This window comes from Lytechinus pictus, chromosome 2 (genome assembly GCF_037042905.1).
Source record: "Lytechinus pictus isolate F3 Inbred chromosome 2, Lp3.0, whole genome shotgun sequence".
NCBI classification, from domain to species: Eukaryota; Metazoa; Echinodermata; class Echinoidea; order Temnopleuroida; family Toxopneustidae; genus Lytechinus; species Lytechinus pictus.
The window spans coordinates 68,506,439-68,525,242 of record NC_087246.1 but is presented as its reverse complement, the minus strand read 5'-3'; the positions used below and the strand labels follow the sequence as shown (position 1 = coordinate 68,525,242).

At 37.5% G+C, this 18,804-nt stretch overlaps 1 protein-coding gene across 1 annotated transcript in view; it reads left to right on the top strand.

The window, feature by feature from the left end:
• The first annotated feature begins 3,345 nt into the window (after positions 1-3,345).
• Positions 3,346-18,804, top strand: part of LOC129253739 (valacyclovir hydrolase-like) — a 57,650-nt gene continuing 42,191 nt past the window's right edge. Inside the window, exon 1 of the mRNA XM_064095733.1 lies at positions 3,346-3,567. Coding sequence (XP_063951803.1) covers positions 3,346-3,567 — 222 coding nt within the window. The remainder of the gene's footprint in view (positions 3,568-18,804) is intronic.

The following is an 18,804-nucleotide window of genomic DNA, read 5'->3' as shown; positions in this document are numbered from 1 at the left end:
AATCATTGATAAATTGAGTCATAGGCCTTTGACTCTGTCAGTCATGAATTGTTGCTAAAGAAACTTCCCTTCTATGGTGTTAAAGGCAGAGAGCTTACCAGGATTCAATCATACTTATCTGGAAGAACTCAACGTACATTTGTCAAAGGAACCTTGTCTGACATTACTAATGTCAAGACAGGCGTTCCGCAAGGTTCGATTATCGGACCTCTGTTGCTTTCAGTTATGGTGAATGCTTTACCCAGCATTCTGGATAAGTGTCACATTATGATGTATGCTGATGACACTATACTGTATCATAGTGCTCACAATATCAATGATATTGAATTAGTATTAAACAAAGAGCTTGAACTTGAATAAATGACTGACACAAAACCGTCTGAGGCTAAATTTATCTAAAACGCAATACATGATTTTTTGATCCCCCAGGAAACTTCCAACCTGTGATGATATTAACCTAGTTGTTAAAAACCACGTGCTTGAAAGAGTCAATAATTATAAATATCTAGGGGTGTGGATGGATGATACCATGACCTGGTAAAAGAATGTAGAAGAATCAATGAAGAAGATTGGCTCACGGATAGCCCTCCTCAGTAGGCTCAGAAAATACCTCACGATTGACAGTTCAAAAGTCCTAGCTAATTCACTTATATTACCATACTTTGATTACTGTAGTAATTCTTGGAGCATGTGTGCACAGTATCTTAAGGATGGCTTAATTAGACAGCATAAGAAAATGGCCCGTCTAATTCTAAAAGTTAGTTTTTCTACACCTATTGAACAGGTGCTCCATAGACTCAAATGGGTTTCGATTGAAGAAAGGTGGAAATACCATAAATGTAAAACAATTCACACTATTCTTAACGGGGAAGCGCCAATATATCTATCTGAACTCGTAGTAAGATCAGGGAACACTTCCCTGGTAAGATCTAGTAATTATGTCCACTTGTACAGAACTAGAAACTCGGTTCACAATGGTGTAGTCAGGGGCGTAGACAACGGGGGGGGGGGGGGGGGATGAGGGGGATGCATCCCCCCCCCCACCTCACAAGGTGGGGGGGATGGCATGTACAATCATCCCCCCCAGGTTTTGGGGAATGATATTTGGTTACTTAAAGGACAAGTCCACCCCAACAAAAAGTTGATTGGAATAAAAAGAGAAAAATCCAACAAGTATAACACTGAAAATTTCATCAAAATCTGATGTAAAATAAGAAAGTTATGACATTTTAAAATTTCGCTTAATTTCACAAAATAATTATATGCACATCCTGGCCGGTATGCAAATGAGGGAACTGATGACATCACTCACTCACTATTTCTTTTGTATTTTATTATATGAAATATGAACTATTTTGATTTTCTCATCATTGTCATGTGAAATGAAGTTTCATTCCTACCTGAACATGTGGAATTCCATTATTTTAACATTTTGTGCTACAGGCATGGAGGTCCTAATCGTCAAATTCGCAAAAATTGAAATATTGTATAATTCAAACAATAAAAAACAAAAGAAATAGTGAGTGAGTGACATCATCGACTCTCTCATTTGGATGTAACTGGCTCGTTCATAGAACTATTTTGTTAAAAATAAGCGAAACTTTGAAATGTCATAACTTTCTTATTTTACATCCGATTTTGATGAAATTTTCAGCATTGTGCTTGTCTGATTTTTCTCTATTGATTCAAATCAACATTTCTCTGAGGTGGACTTGACCTTTAATAAGTCATAATGATGATAATAATAGTAATAATAATAATGATAACAACTATAATATTAATAATAATTATGATGATGATAATAATAATCCTCATCATTATTGTAATTGTGTTTATTGTTATTAGCCGCATTCACATGGTGAAAGCCAATTCAGACGGTAAAAAAAAGAAAATCTTACAAGTATTTTGTGGTTATCTTGTGGTTTGGAAACCACAAGATAACCACAAGATTAATCGCGCATATTTTGCAGTGCGCGCAATCTCGTGGTGTGGAAACCAAAAGATAACCACGAGTTTTGCGTGTTCAAATGGGGCAAACCACAAGATAACCACAAGATACCTCTAAGAGGCTGTTCTCACTACGTTCCTAAAACTAGTTTACTGGGAACCGGTTCAGAAAGCCAGTTTGGAAGATCGCTTTGCTAGCGTTCTCACTTGATCACACGAAAGTGGTTTTCAAAATCACTTCACGTAAAGCGCTCTTGTTGCTATGGAAACGCTCTCAGTGGGGTGACACGTTTCGCGCGAAATTCGAAACCGCAGCATAGGCATTCTACACCTGTCGTGTGGAGTAGCGCGCTCAAAATGTGCGAAGATCGCTTCCCGAAGAACGGTTGTGTCCTCACTTACGCTAAAACCACTTTTCCGATGCGAAGCGATCTTGAAAACTACATCGCGAGGTGGTCTTCCAAACTGGTTTGGAAGAGCGCTTCCAAGAGCGCTTCGACCGTTCTCACTTAGCGTTAAACTAGTTTCCACTAAACTAGTTTCCACTAAACTAGTTTAAGGAACTGAGTGAGAACAGCCTCTTAGATTGCAAACCACAAGATAACCACAAGATTGGCTTTTAACGTGTGAAAGAAGCTATTGAAAATCAGGGATGCGGATTACGAGCGTACGCCGTGTTATGTGCGCATTACGTGCGGGGAGAGAAGGGACGCGCTAAGGCAGTTAGCTAGAAAACAAAAACACGTGGTGAGTCCGCTCAGCAGGAGGCCTTGTCTTCCTTAACTTTTTAAGGGGGAAATATATGTGAGTGTGTCACTTACATAATTCACAGCGTGAATTGATTTTAGGATTCTAGGAGGCTGTTCACACCGCAAGGGGGGACCGTGGGCGGACCGTGGATCGCGCTATCGTAGCGCGATCCACGGTCCGCCCATTGGCATTCGCCGGATTCACACCGCAGTGAGATAGCGCGGTCTATCGTAGCACCCCCTTTTTTGAGAGGTCCTGTTGCCATGACGCGTGACGTCATGAGGTCAGAGCGGTCAAAGATTTCGCGCGCTATTACGAACCCGTACTAGTTAGTTGAGAGCTCGATATCGCTGTGCCTATTATGCTAGCCGGCCTACGTTTATTTCATGGCGTTGTAGAACGATGACTTCCGGCGTGCTATCGTAGCTCGGGTTCACACCGGCAGAGATAGCGCGATCTAGCGCGCGCTAGACCGCGCTATCTCTCGTGGACCACCCCCAAGAGGTGCTCCAGTGGCACGCCGTTTTGGCTCGCCGTGGCTCGCTGTTGGGCGGACCGAAACGACGTTGTACCTTCCACACCGCAGAGATAGCGCGATCTAGCGCGCGCTAGATCGCGCTATCTCTGCCGGTCTGAACAGGCTCTAGGATGGCTCATAATAAGAAGTTGAAAACATCAAAGATCACTTCTTTTTTCAAGCACAATGAGAAAGAAGAACATGATGACGAACAGCCGTCTACATCAAAATCGGATGATGTCGGAGATAGGCCTGTTCTTCCTGAAGTTCAACCAGAAGAAAGTGCCGTTGAGGGTGATGGAGCATCTGAGGCGAAAGATGATGATGAAGCTGATGCCGTTTTTGACGACTGGGTTAGCCCATGCAATCACCCCCCTACTTCTTCCATTCCCGTAGTAGAAACTAAAACAGAAAATTCTGTTTCAAGCCAAATGGTACCAAAGCTACCCCTGGATCCATTACGAACCCTCCCTGAAACGGGTACTGTGTTTCTACTGTGCACAGGCAGAAAAACGCGGACTCTTGAAATTGGCCAAGAACAAAGAACCAGCATTTGTTTCAGTCGGCTTTTGTAACTGGAAAAAGGCATCACCCAGATTTGAGAGCCACAAGGCTTCAAATTGTCACAGAGTCGCAAAGGCAGCGATTTCCTTGAAACCTGAGGCTAAAATCGATGTCAAAATGGACGCCAACCGCCGTCAACAGCAGGAAACAGCCCAACGAGCACTGATGAAGGTCTTCAAGAGCTTGCGATTCCTAATTCTGCGACAGGGTCTGTCATCAAGGCGTAGTATGTGTGTGGTGCGCGCACCCGGGTGTGTGTGTGTGTGTGAGTATGTGTGTGTGTGCGTGCGCGCGCGCTTGTGTGTGTTATTTTACCTCATTAAGTATGCATCAGATTGCACGATTTCAAGTTCAAAATTGCAAAAGCTCCCTACCGTGGGAGGGGGGACACCCCCCTCCCACACCCTCCCCCCGCTCGGTCGCTTCGCTCCCTCGCTCGGGCGCTTCGCGCCCTCACTAGCGTTGGCAGCCCAGTCATCCCCCCCAGGTGTACGAACCTGTCTACGCCACTGGGTGTAGTGGTACCCTTGTACGCACGCAGGCTGGAAAAAAGGCCTTTTCTCATAGTGCTGCCATTCTCTGGAATCATCTGGATAGTGGTTCCCGTAGTGCAGTCTCGAGGCAATCGTTCACTACATCTTATTGGCGAGCGAGAAACTACTAAATTAATAATAACTACCCCTATCTGACTGGTTCCAGGGACGAGCAATCAAGTAAACACAAAATTAATCAATAAACATATGATCATAGGGAATATATAGTTATATGGATTTGCACATGCACAATATGTTGACTTTTGTTCTACTTATACACACATGTATTTCAGTATGTCTGTATGTCCTGCAGGTTGCTTGTCTCTTTGAACATATTTTCTTCCTTTTTTCTCATTGTTTGTATTTATTATATGTATGTATTTGTTACTTGTATGCAGGGCCCCCAAGTAAAACTTTGCTAAGTTCACTGATGGGGTTACCCTGGGTAAACAAAACGAAATAAATAAATAAATAAATAGAGGTAAGTTTTTACATCTAGCTTAATATTCAATGTTTCGACACACTTGCTATCCCGGATCTCTCGTAGGACGGAATTCCATAGCAAGGGACCCGCAAAGATGAATGCCCTCCCCCTACTCTGTTTTACATTTTGGAACTAATTAGACCGCAGTCACTGGATCGCTAGAAGCCTATATGGTATGTAGTTGTTGGCGAGAGCAGTGATGTACTGTGGAGCAGAGCCAGAACTGAGTGATACACCAGCAAAATGGTTTTTAAACTTGACACGTTCACTCATGGGCAACCAATGTAAAGATTTAAGAACAGGGTCGATAGGATAAGATATCTTACAAGGCCAAGTAAATATTGCGAATGCGTAGAGCGAGCTAAAATTTCGGGGTTCTTAATTATATTTAGACCTGAAAATTGAACAAATTCTGGGCAGTTGCTGGAAGCAAGGAACAGAATGCATACGGAACTAAGCAATTAATGCGAGCGCGAAACGCGAGTGGGAAATTTTCGATTTTACTCTCCTAATAAGGGACTTATTAAGGACCTTTTGCAGTGACTAATTAGGATTATACATGCCTCCCCAATAGTAATACAACAATACATACAATAGTAGCGCGAAGCGCGAGCTGAAATTTTTATGATATTCCGAAATGAGAACTGGACATTTTGGCACAAGTGGAACGCCTCTGGCAGTCTCACCTGCAATACGCGATTCAATATAGCAGCAGTGCTGACTTTGAAAACGATTATAATCATTCAGAAAAAGCACAATTCATTTGATAATAAAATACTATGTTCACTGACCCTAAATGATATTTGACCTTGATCACGTGACCTAAGACTTAGGCAAGATGATCATTGATACTTGGTTACCCTTATGTCCACATTTCATGAAATAGATCCATAAACTTTCAAAGATATGAAGGCAACTCAACAAATACCCCCAACACGGCCAATGTTCATCGACCTTGGTCATGTGACCTGAAGCCCACATAGGATGTTCAGTGATACTTGGTTACTTTTATGTCCAAGTTTCATGAACTAAATCCAGCCACTTTCAAAGTTTTGGCATAACAAAAAAAAAACCTGAACATTGGTTGAGATTTCGTTTTGATTCCCCCAACATAATAAAAAATAAACTGGAGGAACATTTTGACGATTACCAACAATTAAATCATATCGCCTTCTATCTCTTCGTCTCTGTGTCGTCTCAGTTTTCCTGACCCCCTATATATTCCTCTCATTTTTTCTCCACCCCCACATTCATAAGCCTCCATTCTCCCCTCTTCATCTTTCTACCCATCTATTCCTCCTATGTCCCTCCACATCCCTCTTCTGCCCCTTTGGGTTTATCTTCACCCTTTATTTTCCCTCACACCTTTATCTTCCAATTTGTTATCTATTCCCTCCTTCCTTCACTCTCTTTCAGCTCCTATATGGATAACCATTCTTCTATAGATGTACTTCTCCCCCACCACTTCCCACACACACACTCTCTCTCCCTCTTCTTTCCTCCATTTATCTCTCTCTCTGTTTCTTCGACCAGTTCTCTCACCTATGTCTGAAATGCTCATTTTTATCCATCTTTTTCTGCATTCATAATCATTTCCAAACTATAGGAAGTATGTTTTACTCATATCGGCGCTCTTATAGAAATAGACAAATAGGCCTACATGTGATTGCCTTGGGGCTCATCTTTTAAAGAGTTACAACTAAACATAATGGCATCTATAAACATATTAAGGCTCATTAGCCATCCGCCATCAACGTTTCCATGAAACGTACAATAATGACCAAGTTACGATACTAGTAGTTGTAAGTCTTTATGAAACGGGCCCGAAAGATGTGAAATTACAACAGTGCTCAATGTATATTGAGAGACAAACTTTAAGGTCAAGTCCACCTCAGAAAAATGTTGATTCGAATCAATAGAGAAAAATCAGACAAGCACAATGCTGAAAATTTCATCAAAATCGGATGTAAAATAAGAAAGTTATGACATTTCAAAGTTTCGCTTATTTTTAACAAAATAGTAATATGAACGAGCTTGTTACATCCAAATGAGAGTCGATGATGTCACTCACTATTTCTTTTGTTTGTTATTGTTTGAATTATACAATATTTCAATTTTTGCGAATTTGACGATTAGGACCTCCTTGCCTGAAGCACAAAATGTTAAAATAATGGAATTCCACATGTTCAGGGAGGAATGAAACTTCATTTTACTTGACAATGATGAGAAAATCAAAATATTTCATATTTCATATAATAAAATACCAAAGAAATAGTGAGTGAGTGATGTCATCAGTTCCCTCATTTACATACCTACCAGGATGTGCATATAACTGTTTTGTGAAATTAAGCGAAATTTTAAAATGTCATAGCTTTCTTATTTTACATCCGATTTTGATGAAATTTTCAGTGATATACTTGTTGGACTTTTCTCTTTTTATTCCAATCAACTTTTTGCTGGGGTGGACTTGTCCTTTAAGCAAAGGGCAAATAGTTTGATAATCAATAAAAAAAGAAATAGTCAAAATTAGAACTGAAAAATATATCATTAGGAAGTACAAAGTTAAAACAAATCACACCTTGATTTTTTTTCAGGTATTTTATTCAAGAATTTCAAAATTTAAAATTGCATCAAATAATTAACACTTAGTACAAAATTGTATCTTTATCACATGATGGGTAATAGGTACATATACTATACTTTAATATCTTTCTGAACAAGTGCAGGAAAAATATATAGAAATGAAAGAAGTGATAATTACTACTAATACAGCTAACAGATTTACTTATGTAACAAAAAGTAGGTATTTTTTTAATGTGTATCTAGTGCAAGTGATAAATTATGTGAATGTATATTGAAAGTTGAAAAAATACATACACAAATATTTCTATATACATGTATGCACGTTTAAGAACAAATCATGTGAGGAAACACAAACACACAAAAACATTTTGCCCAGTTATTAAAAGAAATCTTTATTTACCAAGAGATCGTAAAAAGTGTTCAATGAAAAGTAACAAATTCTAGGATTCTGAATTAAATTTCATGCTTACTATGAACTCAGAAGTTACATATCATAGTAAACTTGAGGGTAAAGAATGAATCAATGGGTGGTAAAGCTTCAGTAACATGTAGATCCAGGGGAGAGATCCGTGTACACGCATTTTTGGAGGGCCATAAACGTCTGGGAGGCCAATGCAGTACTAGTTTTGGGTAGGTCAAAAACACCCCGTGCCATCAGCACACTTTCCTGTTGACAGTGCAGTCCATGTTTCCTAAACACTAAGTACATTATTGTCACTCTAGTGGTTGGCATTGGTGGGAGCCTTCCTCCAACTCAAAAACTCTTTAAGGCCTGGTCCCACTGCACTTACAGATGCAGAGAGGATGTAAAATGAAAAAAGAATCTTGCCATCCGTTGGAAAACATTATGTATCCGTTGTGTAATCTTTGCATACGTGTTTCATACGCTCTATCCATCAAGCATCCGTTCAATGTGATTTCATTGTTCGCCCATTTTGTCCACTGTCTGAAGCGGATGAAAACGGATGGAGCCACCCCGAAATGTTGCTTGTCTGCTGTATCCATTATGAATACGTTTTGTGTCCGTCAGCCAGTGAGTGGGACCAGGCCTTTAACAGCAATCAATATGATAATAATTAAGGAAAGCTCACCAGCACTTACAATGACAAAGCAAAATGCTGAGATATGATTACAAAGTAAAAACACATAATCGTGGTCTATTCCACCACCAGACTCAGAGAGAAGATCTGTTCATACAGTAGGGTGTTACATAATTAGATTCCTAAAAGAAAAACAGCAGAAAACACTGCTCAAGAACGGCTTTGACCTCAAACCCATATAGCAGGTCTAAAGTTAACAAGCCTGATGCTAAGATAAGAAAAAGAAAAGTGGAATATGGGCACACTTGATAAAAAGTGATGAATCACTTTGGATTTATCTTCCACAACTATATGTAGATTGGTATTTTATAAATGATCAAAATGATTTTCATAAAAACTAATGCAACTAAAACTAGATGCTAGCAGTGTATCTTCATTTTCAAATTTCAATTCTAGGAAATAAACAAAGTCCTATCTTGAATTACTTTGCAACTTGCAAACTGTTATTCACCTGAATCAAATTAAATACTGAGGAGTATTTCAAAGGCCCAGATAAGTTTTATAGTAGGAATATGTGCTTTGCCAATTTGAAATGTAGTACTTTCTGAAGTTTGGTTTGAAAATATCAAACAAGCACATTACAGTAAATGTTCAAAATCAAAATATAAACATGAAACAATGTCAGGTAAATGTATTTCGCAAAAAAAGAGAGAAATTTGTTCAGAGTTTGGCACAATGACTTTGGACACTGACATGACTTGGGACATAACTCAGGGACTGATATTCTTGTTTGATACTAAGTGGCAGTACTTTAAATAGTAGGGAGGTTCAGATCATTGGGGATCAGTTTGTGATTGAGGTGGGTACACATTCACATCATTTTCAAACAGATGAGTCCAAACTCGAAATTCACCTTAGTTGACAGTACCTACATGTATGTAGATATTTCAAAATTTTGACCTAATGCACAACAGGTATTAAAATCTTTCATCTTCTGGTTGTGTTTCATAGAGCTGTTCCTGAGCAAGCAAAATGTGATGTTTAATCACATCTGTTCATATTGTAATGACCATATGTGTTTCCGTATATGAATGGCATTCTAGTAAAAAACACTTTCAATACTCTGTATTTTTTTCAACACAATGTCAAAGAAACTATTGGAAATGCAGCTACATTTTGAGAAAAACAAAGATAGTGTAACCATCCATTAGGCATTCCATACTGAAAGGCATGAATTCTCAAAAGAAGTTTCAATAGTACCATGGTAGGAACAAAACAATGGACTAGAAATGCAGATCTCTTGTACTTTTGCGCATCATTTAGGCGTGAATGTAGTGCCTTTTGCCAAGAGTAAAATATACATAATTACATACACAAAATCTGCATAGTCCACTGTTTTGTACAAGGTACAATCGAAAACTCTAATGAGAATGCGGGGAAATTAAGTCATGCATAACTATGTATAGCAAATTTTTAGCAATATTATGAAACAGCCCTCTAGAATATTTATTTATAGCCCTCACAGACTGTCAGTATCCTGTCATTCAAGGTTGTGTATTGAGACATCAATAACGAGTCCAATGTACTTCATTCCAAGTGTCACAATGGGAGATCTGCATTCAGACGAATGTACTTTCAAGGATATTTCTGGCATTCCATACATCTCTTTGAAAGAAGTAGCATGTTGCAGATGACTCAAAAGCAAAAATAGAAAATGTAAATAACTGCCATACCTCTCTTTGTATGTACAAATGGAATGCTTACAAGCAGTTTGCAATTTCTGACAAGATGATTGTTCCTTCACATTTAATCGACAGGTGGTGCGGCTATCGTTTCTCAGATGTGAGCACAACTCCTTGATAACTGATAAGTTCTTGATGTCTAATGTAAACCAGTTGAGAACAATGTCGCTCTCTGTTACTCTGTCAATCAAAAAAGACTGCAGAGTAGACTATAATCCACACAACCTGCAAGAATAAAATGTGAGATGATCATAGTACTAGAATTTCAAGTAGTGTGATTTTCTGATTCAATTGATTGCAAATAATATTTTCCCAAATTCAAACATTGGTACAGATCTCTTTAAGCAAATGATGACATAACTGTCGAAAAATCTTTCCGCTTGAGTGAGCACCACTTACTTTTGAAATGTTTGAGAAAAAAAGATTTGCACAGAACTTTGAGAAATTTATGTGAATAAAAGTAGACGTTAATCATAAAAAACACATGGACTTTAGCTAGGAAGATTAATTTGAGGATATCTTTTACCTTTTTTAACTTGTTTCTTTGCCCCAAACCACTTCATAGAGCGCCATTGCAAACCCCTACCCTCCCCACACACTGAGGCCATCTTGATGATATCTGCTTTACACAGAGCATGAATCGGTTTAGGCTTGATTTTCATTCTGTTAATAATTGTCAAGCTTGGGAAAAGTGTGGATAAACAAGTATTAAATGAATCATGAAATGTGGTCCCACTTTTAATACATGATAATACTTAGTGAAAGAATGCTGGAGATGTCTGAAATAAACTTTTGTGTCCATTCATTTATGTCTTCAGATCCAGCTGGCACAAAAAAAGGGTAAGGTTGTGCTTACCTGGGGTTAAAATGTTAATTAAGGTGACAAAGTTGTTACAAAATGTTTAAATGTATATGTTTTATTTCATTTTGCTGAAAATGCAATAGAAATGTATGAGAAAAGAACTCCACGATCAGTTTGTTTTTGCCTTTTTACCTTGACAAAGCGTCAACATGAGCATTTCTGCGCAAACCGATTTCTGCAACCTTTACGAAAATGGACAGTGCTCACTCATAGACGAGACCCAAACTCAAGAATATAGGCCTATGTGAAAAACTATCCCCATGTTGTATATTTTTCAATTCCCAAGACTTTTTCAAAGTGTAACATTTTTATTGATATGCACTGTATATATATATCATATACACAATTCAAAAGGGCTTCCAAAATGTTTGATCATGTTTAAAATTTCTAACTTCATTGTGTGTTAGATTAAGCTGCAAGCTAAGCTATATATATATATATATATATATATATATAAAAGAGGCAAAGAGGTAATGCATTGTTATAGTTCCAACAAAGTTTATTTCCAAGTCCAAATTTTCGACGTAAACCCACGTTTTCTTCAGGGATATAACGTGAGCTTCATTGTATCCCTGAAGAAGACGTGGGTTTACGTCGAGAATTTGGACTTGGAAATAAACTTTGTTGGAACTATAACAATGCATTAATACCTCTTTATCTCATCTGTGACTAAAACGCGGAACGTACATGTAATATCGTTTTATATATATATATATATATATCTTAAAATTTCACGTATTGGCTTCTGTAAGGTAACAAAATAATGCTGACGATAATGCTTTGATTGCCAATAAAGTTTTTATTATTCACTCGAATTCGATGGTCCTCCATGTTCTTCAGGAGTTCACATTGTCATTGTAAACTCCTGAAGAACACGGAGGACCGTCGAAAATTCGAGTGAATAATAAAGATTTTATTGGCAATCAAAGCATTATTTTGTTATATATATACATACAGTGGTGCTAGAAAGTTAGTGAACCCTACCAGAAAATTAACATATTCAAAAGCGTTTAATTCTGCCATCTTTTCGATATTTAATGATGAAGTTAGGTGAGAAAATATTACATTCTATGTGGTTTGTTTCTCTTGGCTCGCAGGACATTGTAACATTGTTGTCTACATTCAACACTCAGCATGAAGGAGTGCATTTTCTGGTGGAGTTACTACTGTATATCTATCAGAAATGCAAAGAAAATGATAATATTCATGAGTATTGCATGTTTTCATTGCCAACAAGTCCTGTAATAAACCATGTACTCACTAGAAATAATGCAAACGAAGACATGAAGCCTTCTTTAGTAAGTTCCCAAGGTCCACCAAAGTCATCATCATCGACTTGCTGAAATGATGTGAAGTATATGTATAAGACACCAGCATTCAGGGCACAAAATCTAGTGGTAAAAGAATATCATCAAATTCCAAACATTTCTTCAAATGAAACAAAACTACATGTACAAGGAAATATGCTTCTAAATTATCACAAACATGAAACCACTCAATACAATCAATGAAAAATGGATGTTTACATGTATTAAAAAAAATCTTGATTGGTAGTTCTTTTTGTTGGGATGTCATATTCAAAACCAACCTTTAAGGGAAGTTTGCTTGTAAAATCAAATGAAAGCAGAAAAATAAGAGACAAATAGAGATGAAAATCCACCAAAGGAACAAACGCATGAATTCCTTACATTTTAAGCAACTTGTGATGTCACATGCAAGCTTCTAATAGCAAATCAATATAAAGCAACAAAATAGGAAAAATACTTGTATAAGTTTGGTTAAAAGTCCTTCAATCCAACAAGAATTTAATAATGAATTTTTGAAGTTGAAAGTTTGTGACCTCACATGCGAGGAACAGCCCCAAATCATACCATGGAAGTGCATAATATGCTATATTGTCTGGGATATGAAATAGACTTTTACATGTGCATATAGTGCATTTGATTTTTCATCATAATCATCACTTCATACAAACTTCTCTGAAACAATTACAAATAACAGAATGGAATTAAATGTATGTTAAACCTATACTACATGTATCTGATTTACCGGGGAGCTACTTGCATATGATGTCATAAAATAAAAAGTCTGAAAAATTAATAACTCCCCATTCATTGATTAATTTTCATTGGAACATTGAATTCATATCTTGAATTTTTCTGTTTTATTAAAACCAACTTGACATCAGGGTACACTGAAATGAATGTTATTCAGGATTAGTTATACTTAAAGGGAAAGGTCATCCAAGCATGGATCCGTAAGATTAGACACAATACCATGTTAGGGGCCAATAAATGAATATTGTTCAATAGTCATCCTCTCAAAACTGTTGTATGGATACGCGCACCTGGGTCATCGGATGACAAAGACTCAAGTTGGGGTTGTTGATATCCAAATTTACAAGTAGAAATTCTTTAAATCTGCACTTATCATTACAAACATTTTGTATGTCTGCACGTTTGTGGTTACATTGAGTGTCATTTGATTTCAGAGAAAAAGAATAAAATAATTTATCACTTACAATGCTATTGCAATAAATCCACGAAAGGGTAAAAGGCCCCAGGCCAAGCCAGCAAGAATAGCAATAGTCTGTCGCATCCAATAGATCACATCTAAAAACTCATCCTGAAGATAAGAAATGAGAAAAATTAGAAATAAAATGAAAATCAAATTTGTGTACATGTAAGTTTCACTGAATTATGGTACAGGTTGGCATTCTTTGACTCATTTAAACCGTCTCAGTGTCTGAATCTGGAACAATAAAGTATCTTTGGCTGATTGGATCAATTGAGCTTAAAAATAAGAGTGTCAGAACAACACATCTCATGATCTGGTGTGTATAATATTAGCCCCGTGCTGCCGCAGTAGGGGTAAAGCACATGCTGCAGCTATGTCTGTACAAATACATACTGCTCCATTTTAAGTTAACATATCTAGGTCTTGGATATTATTAGGGTATAGAGCGTGGAGCTTTTGGTCTAAGAATAATGCTAGAGCTCTCTTAATTTTCTTGGCTTTGAACTGTAAATATGGTGCAGATTCCACATTATTTGTGGCCAAATCACGTTATTTGACAGTTGAATTCAATTCAGATGTGTTTTGGCAGTTGAAATTGGGGCCTGTTGCATGAAGGTCTTTGGTAGAACCCTTCTCCATAAGAACATGATATTGCTCAACTGTTTCACAAATCCAATTTAGGGGGATATGAATAACATTAATTGGAAAGACACACATGTACTAAGAAGGTGTGACTGTGTGTATTTGTGAGCATGGCCATGGAAAGTAGGGGTGCTGGGGGTCAGCATCCCCTGGAAGGTTTTGTAGGGGGCGCTACATAATAGTATCAGGTATCTTCTTTGCATACCACTGGCCACCATCGGCATTAAGAGGAAATGCTTTTATGACAAGCCATATTGAAAAATTCATTCACCTTTTTACTATTTTTCTACCATCCGATTGCATCCTAAAGCCTTTTTTAGGAAAGGTCAGGGATGCTACCAGGGTGTTTATGGGGGCAAGCCGGCAAGACACCTCAAAGTGATGACATTTTATTGCCTCTATGACCTAGAATGTACTTATAGAGACCCTACTTTTCTTTATTTTTCATTTTTTCCTTCCTATTTCCCCCAACCTCTTTAAGTATGGTAAACATATGTTTTTGATGCTCAGGAATTTTTTTTTTATTTGCTTTCCTGGAAGTGTTGAAATATTTCGTAAAATATTTGTTTCACCATTTACGCATTTTGTTCACTTTTTTGTCACTTTGGAAAAGGAATTGCTATCATTTATTAAATTAGTCCAAGGCAAAATGTTATGCTATCATACCAGAATTATATCAAGACTAGTCCAAATGCTTGTTTTCAAGTGTTTTGTGTTTGTTGTGAATAAAACAGTTTATAAACACATATTTTCATCATAATACCCGCAGCGCATTACGAACATGTTATACAGCCAAATTGGCAACGCATTTTTTTCTGCTTGTATATTCATTTTTCAGTTCGACACGTGAGTATATCATTTTCTCCACTGTTTCGGTAAATTTGAGGATATTATTTTGGAATATTCATATATTGCCATGATTTACAACTAGGTACATGTAGGTGATTGACATCCACAGAGATCTCCAGCCTGGATATGTTATAGTGGGTGTAAAAGTAATATTGTTTAATACTGACCAAACTCCACTCGTCGTTCGTATGTAACACTCGCATTTCCCCACTGTGCTCTTGCAGTGCGTTTGGCTAAATGTGCGAATCGTACAATAATTCGACAGCATGATGAAACCCGGGGGGAGGCACTTGCATTGAAGAGTGGATACCATGCGCGACAAAAAAAAAACACGCCAAGAGGATGTCTTTTTCAAGATAGGGCACGTTACATACGTAACGTAATAAGGGTGTCAAAAACACTAAAATAATGAAAAAAGGGTATCTACTTCGTTCGCAAAGCTACATATTTAGGGTCAAATTTGCGAGGGAATAAAAAAGACTAAAATGTTTTTATAAAGGATTTACTTTTTGCCCTAACAGTCAATACTGCGTGTTTAGAGTCCGATCCGCACGAGGTGTGGAAGGTGGGGCTGTACTAAACCCAATGTAGGTAAAGGTAAAACCTACGACTGAAGTCCATGACATATAACAAACTATAGCTGTACTTGTTTAGGGGTTCAATTCAGAGAATACTTGACAAGGGTATCGTTTTGCTTCCAATACTAAAAGGGTAGGGTTTCACATGCCAATACTTGTTAAGGGGTGCATTTTCAGAATACAGAAAATACTTGTTTAGGGTGCTTTTCGAGACCCCATGGTCGTGCATGGTATCCACTTGACAATGGAAGTGCCCCCCCCCCCCCCCGGGTTTAAATTACATGTTTTTCTAACTGCAGGGAACAAGCCCTTTCTCAATCAATGTATTTTTTCTTAATGTTTTCTATATGAAAAATACCTCAAGGTCAACTGAAACAAAAGTTAAAAACTAAAGCACTTTTGATCGTTCGGCCCATGGCCTATTATGGCCAAGTTTCATAAACTAGGTGCATATACTTTTTCAGTTATGATGACATTCCAAAAACTTAACCTTAGGTTAAGATTTTGATATTAACTCCCCCAACATGGTCTAAGTTCATTGATCCTAAATAACCTTTGACCTTGGTCATGTGACCTGAAACTCGGGCAGGATGTTCAGTAATACTTGATTAATTAACCTCATGTCCAAGTTTCATGAACTAGGTCCAAATACTTTTATGCTGTCATTTCAAAAACTTAACCTTCGGTTAAGATTTGATGTTGACGCCACGGCCGCCGTCGGAAAAGCGGCGCCTAGTCTCTGTTATGCAGGTGAGACAAAAACGGATAGCCACTCAGCGGAAAGAGCCCCAGTGAGTAGCGAAAACGAGTTTCAGCAAATATTAATTCTGTTATGAAGTGATGTTTACCGACCTTTCAAAAATCCATCGTGAAATCATGTTCATAGTGCAAGGTTAGTATAACTAACCTCGCACTAAGGCAGTGGTCGAGGTCTAGAGCCTGAGGTGTCTATCAAAGGTCCTTGGAAAGGCACCTCAGGCTCCAGACCTCAGCCATTTTCATAGAACCATTCTACGTAAGAACGTGCCAAGGAACATTCTTTGACGTATCGCCCAAATCGGCTTAAATTTGAAACAGTTGAGCCAAAGCCGATTTGGGCTATACGTCAAAGAATGGTCCTTGGTAAGGCCCATTCTTTGACGTATTGATCACCCAAATTGGCTTTTTGAAACAGTTGATTGATATCATGTTCTTACGTAGAATGGTTCTACGAAATGCCCTTTCATGCAACAGGCCCCTTGTTCATTGAACGAGTCATACTACTAGGCCTAGAATCTAAGTATGATGGTGGTCCCCAAGTCTGCGCACCTAACAATTTGAGTTAAGATTTAACATGAATTTCTTTTTTAAAAAGAAATTCATGTTTAATCTTAACTCAAATTGTTTCTTTCTATATTAATTTCAAATTTTTATGAGATATTTGGTAGGCCTACAATAATTATTTTTAATCAAGTTTCAAATTTCATTATTTGTTAAATAATAATTTTTATCTATAAATTTTTCTTCAAAACGGCATTTTGTAACATCGTTAATCGAAGGTACGTCATACATAAGCGGTTCAAGGGTCAAGCCTATTGGTATTTGCGTTGTGTACAAATTGATCGAGGGATCTACACGAGATCGGTCTGGTAAAAAACCTTCAATTTTTCACCTTTTAATTAATCAATTTTTTAAACCTTCATACGCATAAGGCGAATGAAGGTGTAAAAATAGGTAAAATCACAAACATTTACGTGATTTCTATCTTCAAAGATGAATTTCCTAGGGAAATCCATCTTTGTTATGATGTGTCTCTCATACATAAATGTATATGGGAGGCGGTTCAAGGCTCCATGATGAAGTATATGTCAAAATATTAAAATATATCATCAAGGAGTCCTCAAGGCTAGCCTACACTTTAATACTCATAATAAGGAACATCATTATCTGAAAAAAGATTTTGTGATATGAAAAGTTTTTACTTCACAAAATCTTTCAGATAACGATGTTCCTTATATTATTATGAGTAAGTGTACCATAATCTCATAAAAAATTGAAATAGGATTTTCTTGGAAAAAAATTAAAACCTTGGGAAGTCATTTACATGTTGAAAAAACAAAATGGTACCCCATGTCTGCACATCCATTCACTTTGCACACGATTTGGGGATTTTGATGAGGAAGGCTGCATTTTGAGGCCGTCAAATGAAATGCCCATCGATTGATGAATATGATAAAGCAATGTTTATGATATTTATTGACCGACGCAAGTATTTTATGATTCATAATATTTTCGGCCAATGCAAGTATTTTTTAAATCTAAGTTGGCAGCTATACACGCGTGTGGTATCTAGGTATCGATAACAAAGACTTCAAGATGGCGACCAAAACAGACTGGGTAAGTGAACTCTTGTGCTCTTAAATTTCTTTAAATTTCTTACTATTTATTGAAAAAAATTTATCAAAAATATCAAATTCGGGGTGGAAATATTGTTTTGGCCCATTTACGTTGGTTTGGGCTCAAAACGATTTATACAATCTGTGATTTAGATCTACTTTAACCGTGGGAAATCCTAGCCTCTACAGAGAGGAATGATCTCCCGGCCCAGGCTTCATGGGGAGTAAGCCTACGTATAGTAGATGACTTTTACTCCCCAGAAGCCTCCAGGCTATACGCGGCCAGGCCTGGTAGTGGTATGGTAGTGGATCGTATTACCGAACACTTTTCATGAATTCAATCATATCAAACACACTATTCTCATAAAATTGACCAAACTTTCACCATGAATACACAATTACCTACAAAATATAAATATGTAAAAATTTGGCCAAAATCGTTTTTCCTATTTACGATATTAGCTTCCAATCGGACCCCTCTTCGCATGTGAAATATTTTTGTCACTTGAAAAAGGTATCGTATTACCCAACATGTGTTTTCTATGGGAAAAGTTGAGAAAACAACAAAATCATTGATGCGCTATTTTGACCATATCTTATTACAGTAGAGGCGCACGGCCAATATTGGAGACTGTCTCCAATATGGGAGATTATCTCCAATATCAGAGACTTTTGTAAAGAATTTGGGTATCCAATTTCAGAGACAGTCTCCAGTTTTGGAGACCAATTTCCTTTGTTTACACAGGGCTCCACACTAACCCTTTTTTTTTACTGGTCCAACCTATTCATGTCGGACCAGTAGATACCCAGTTTTTCAATTT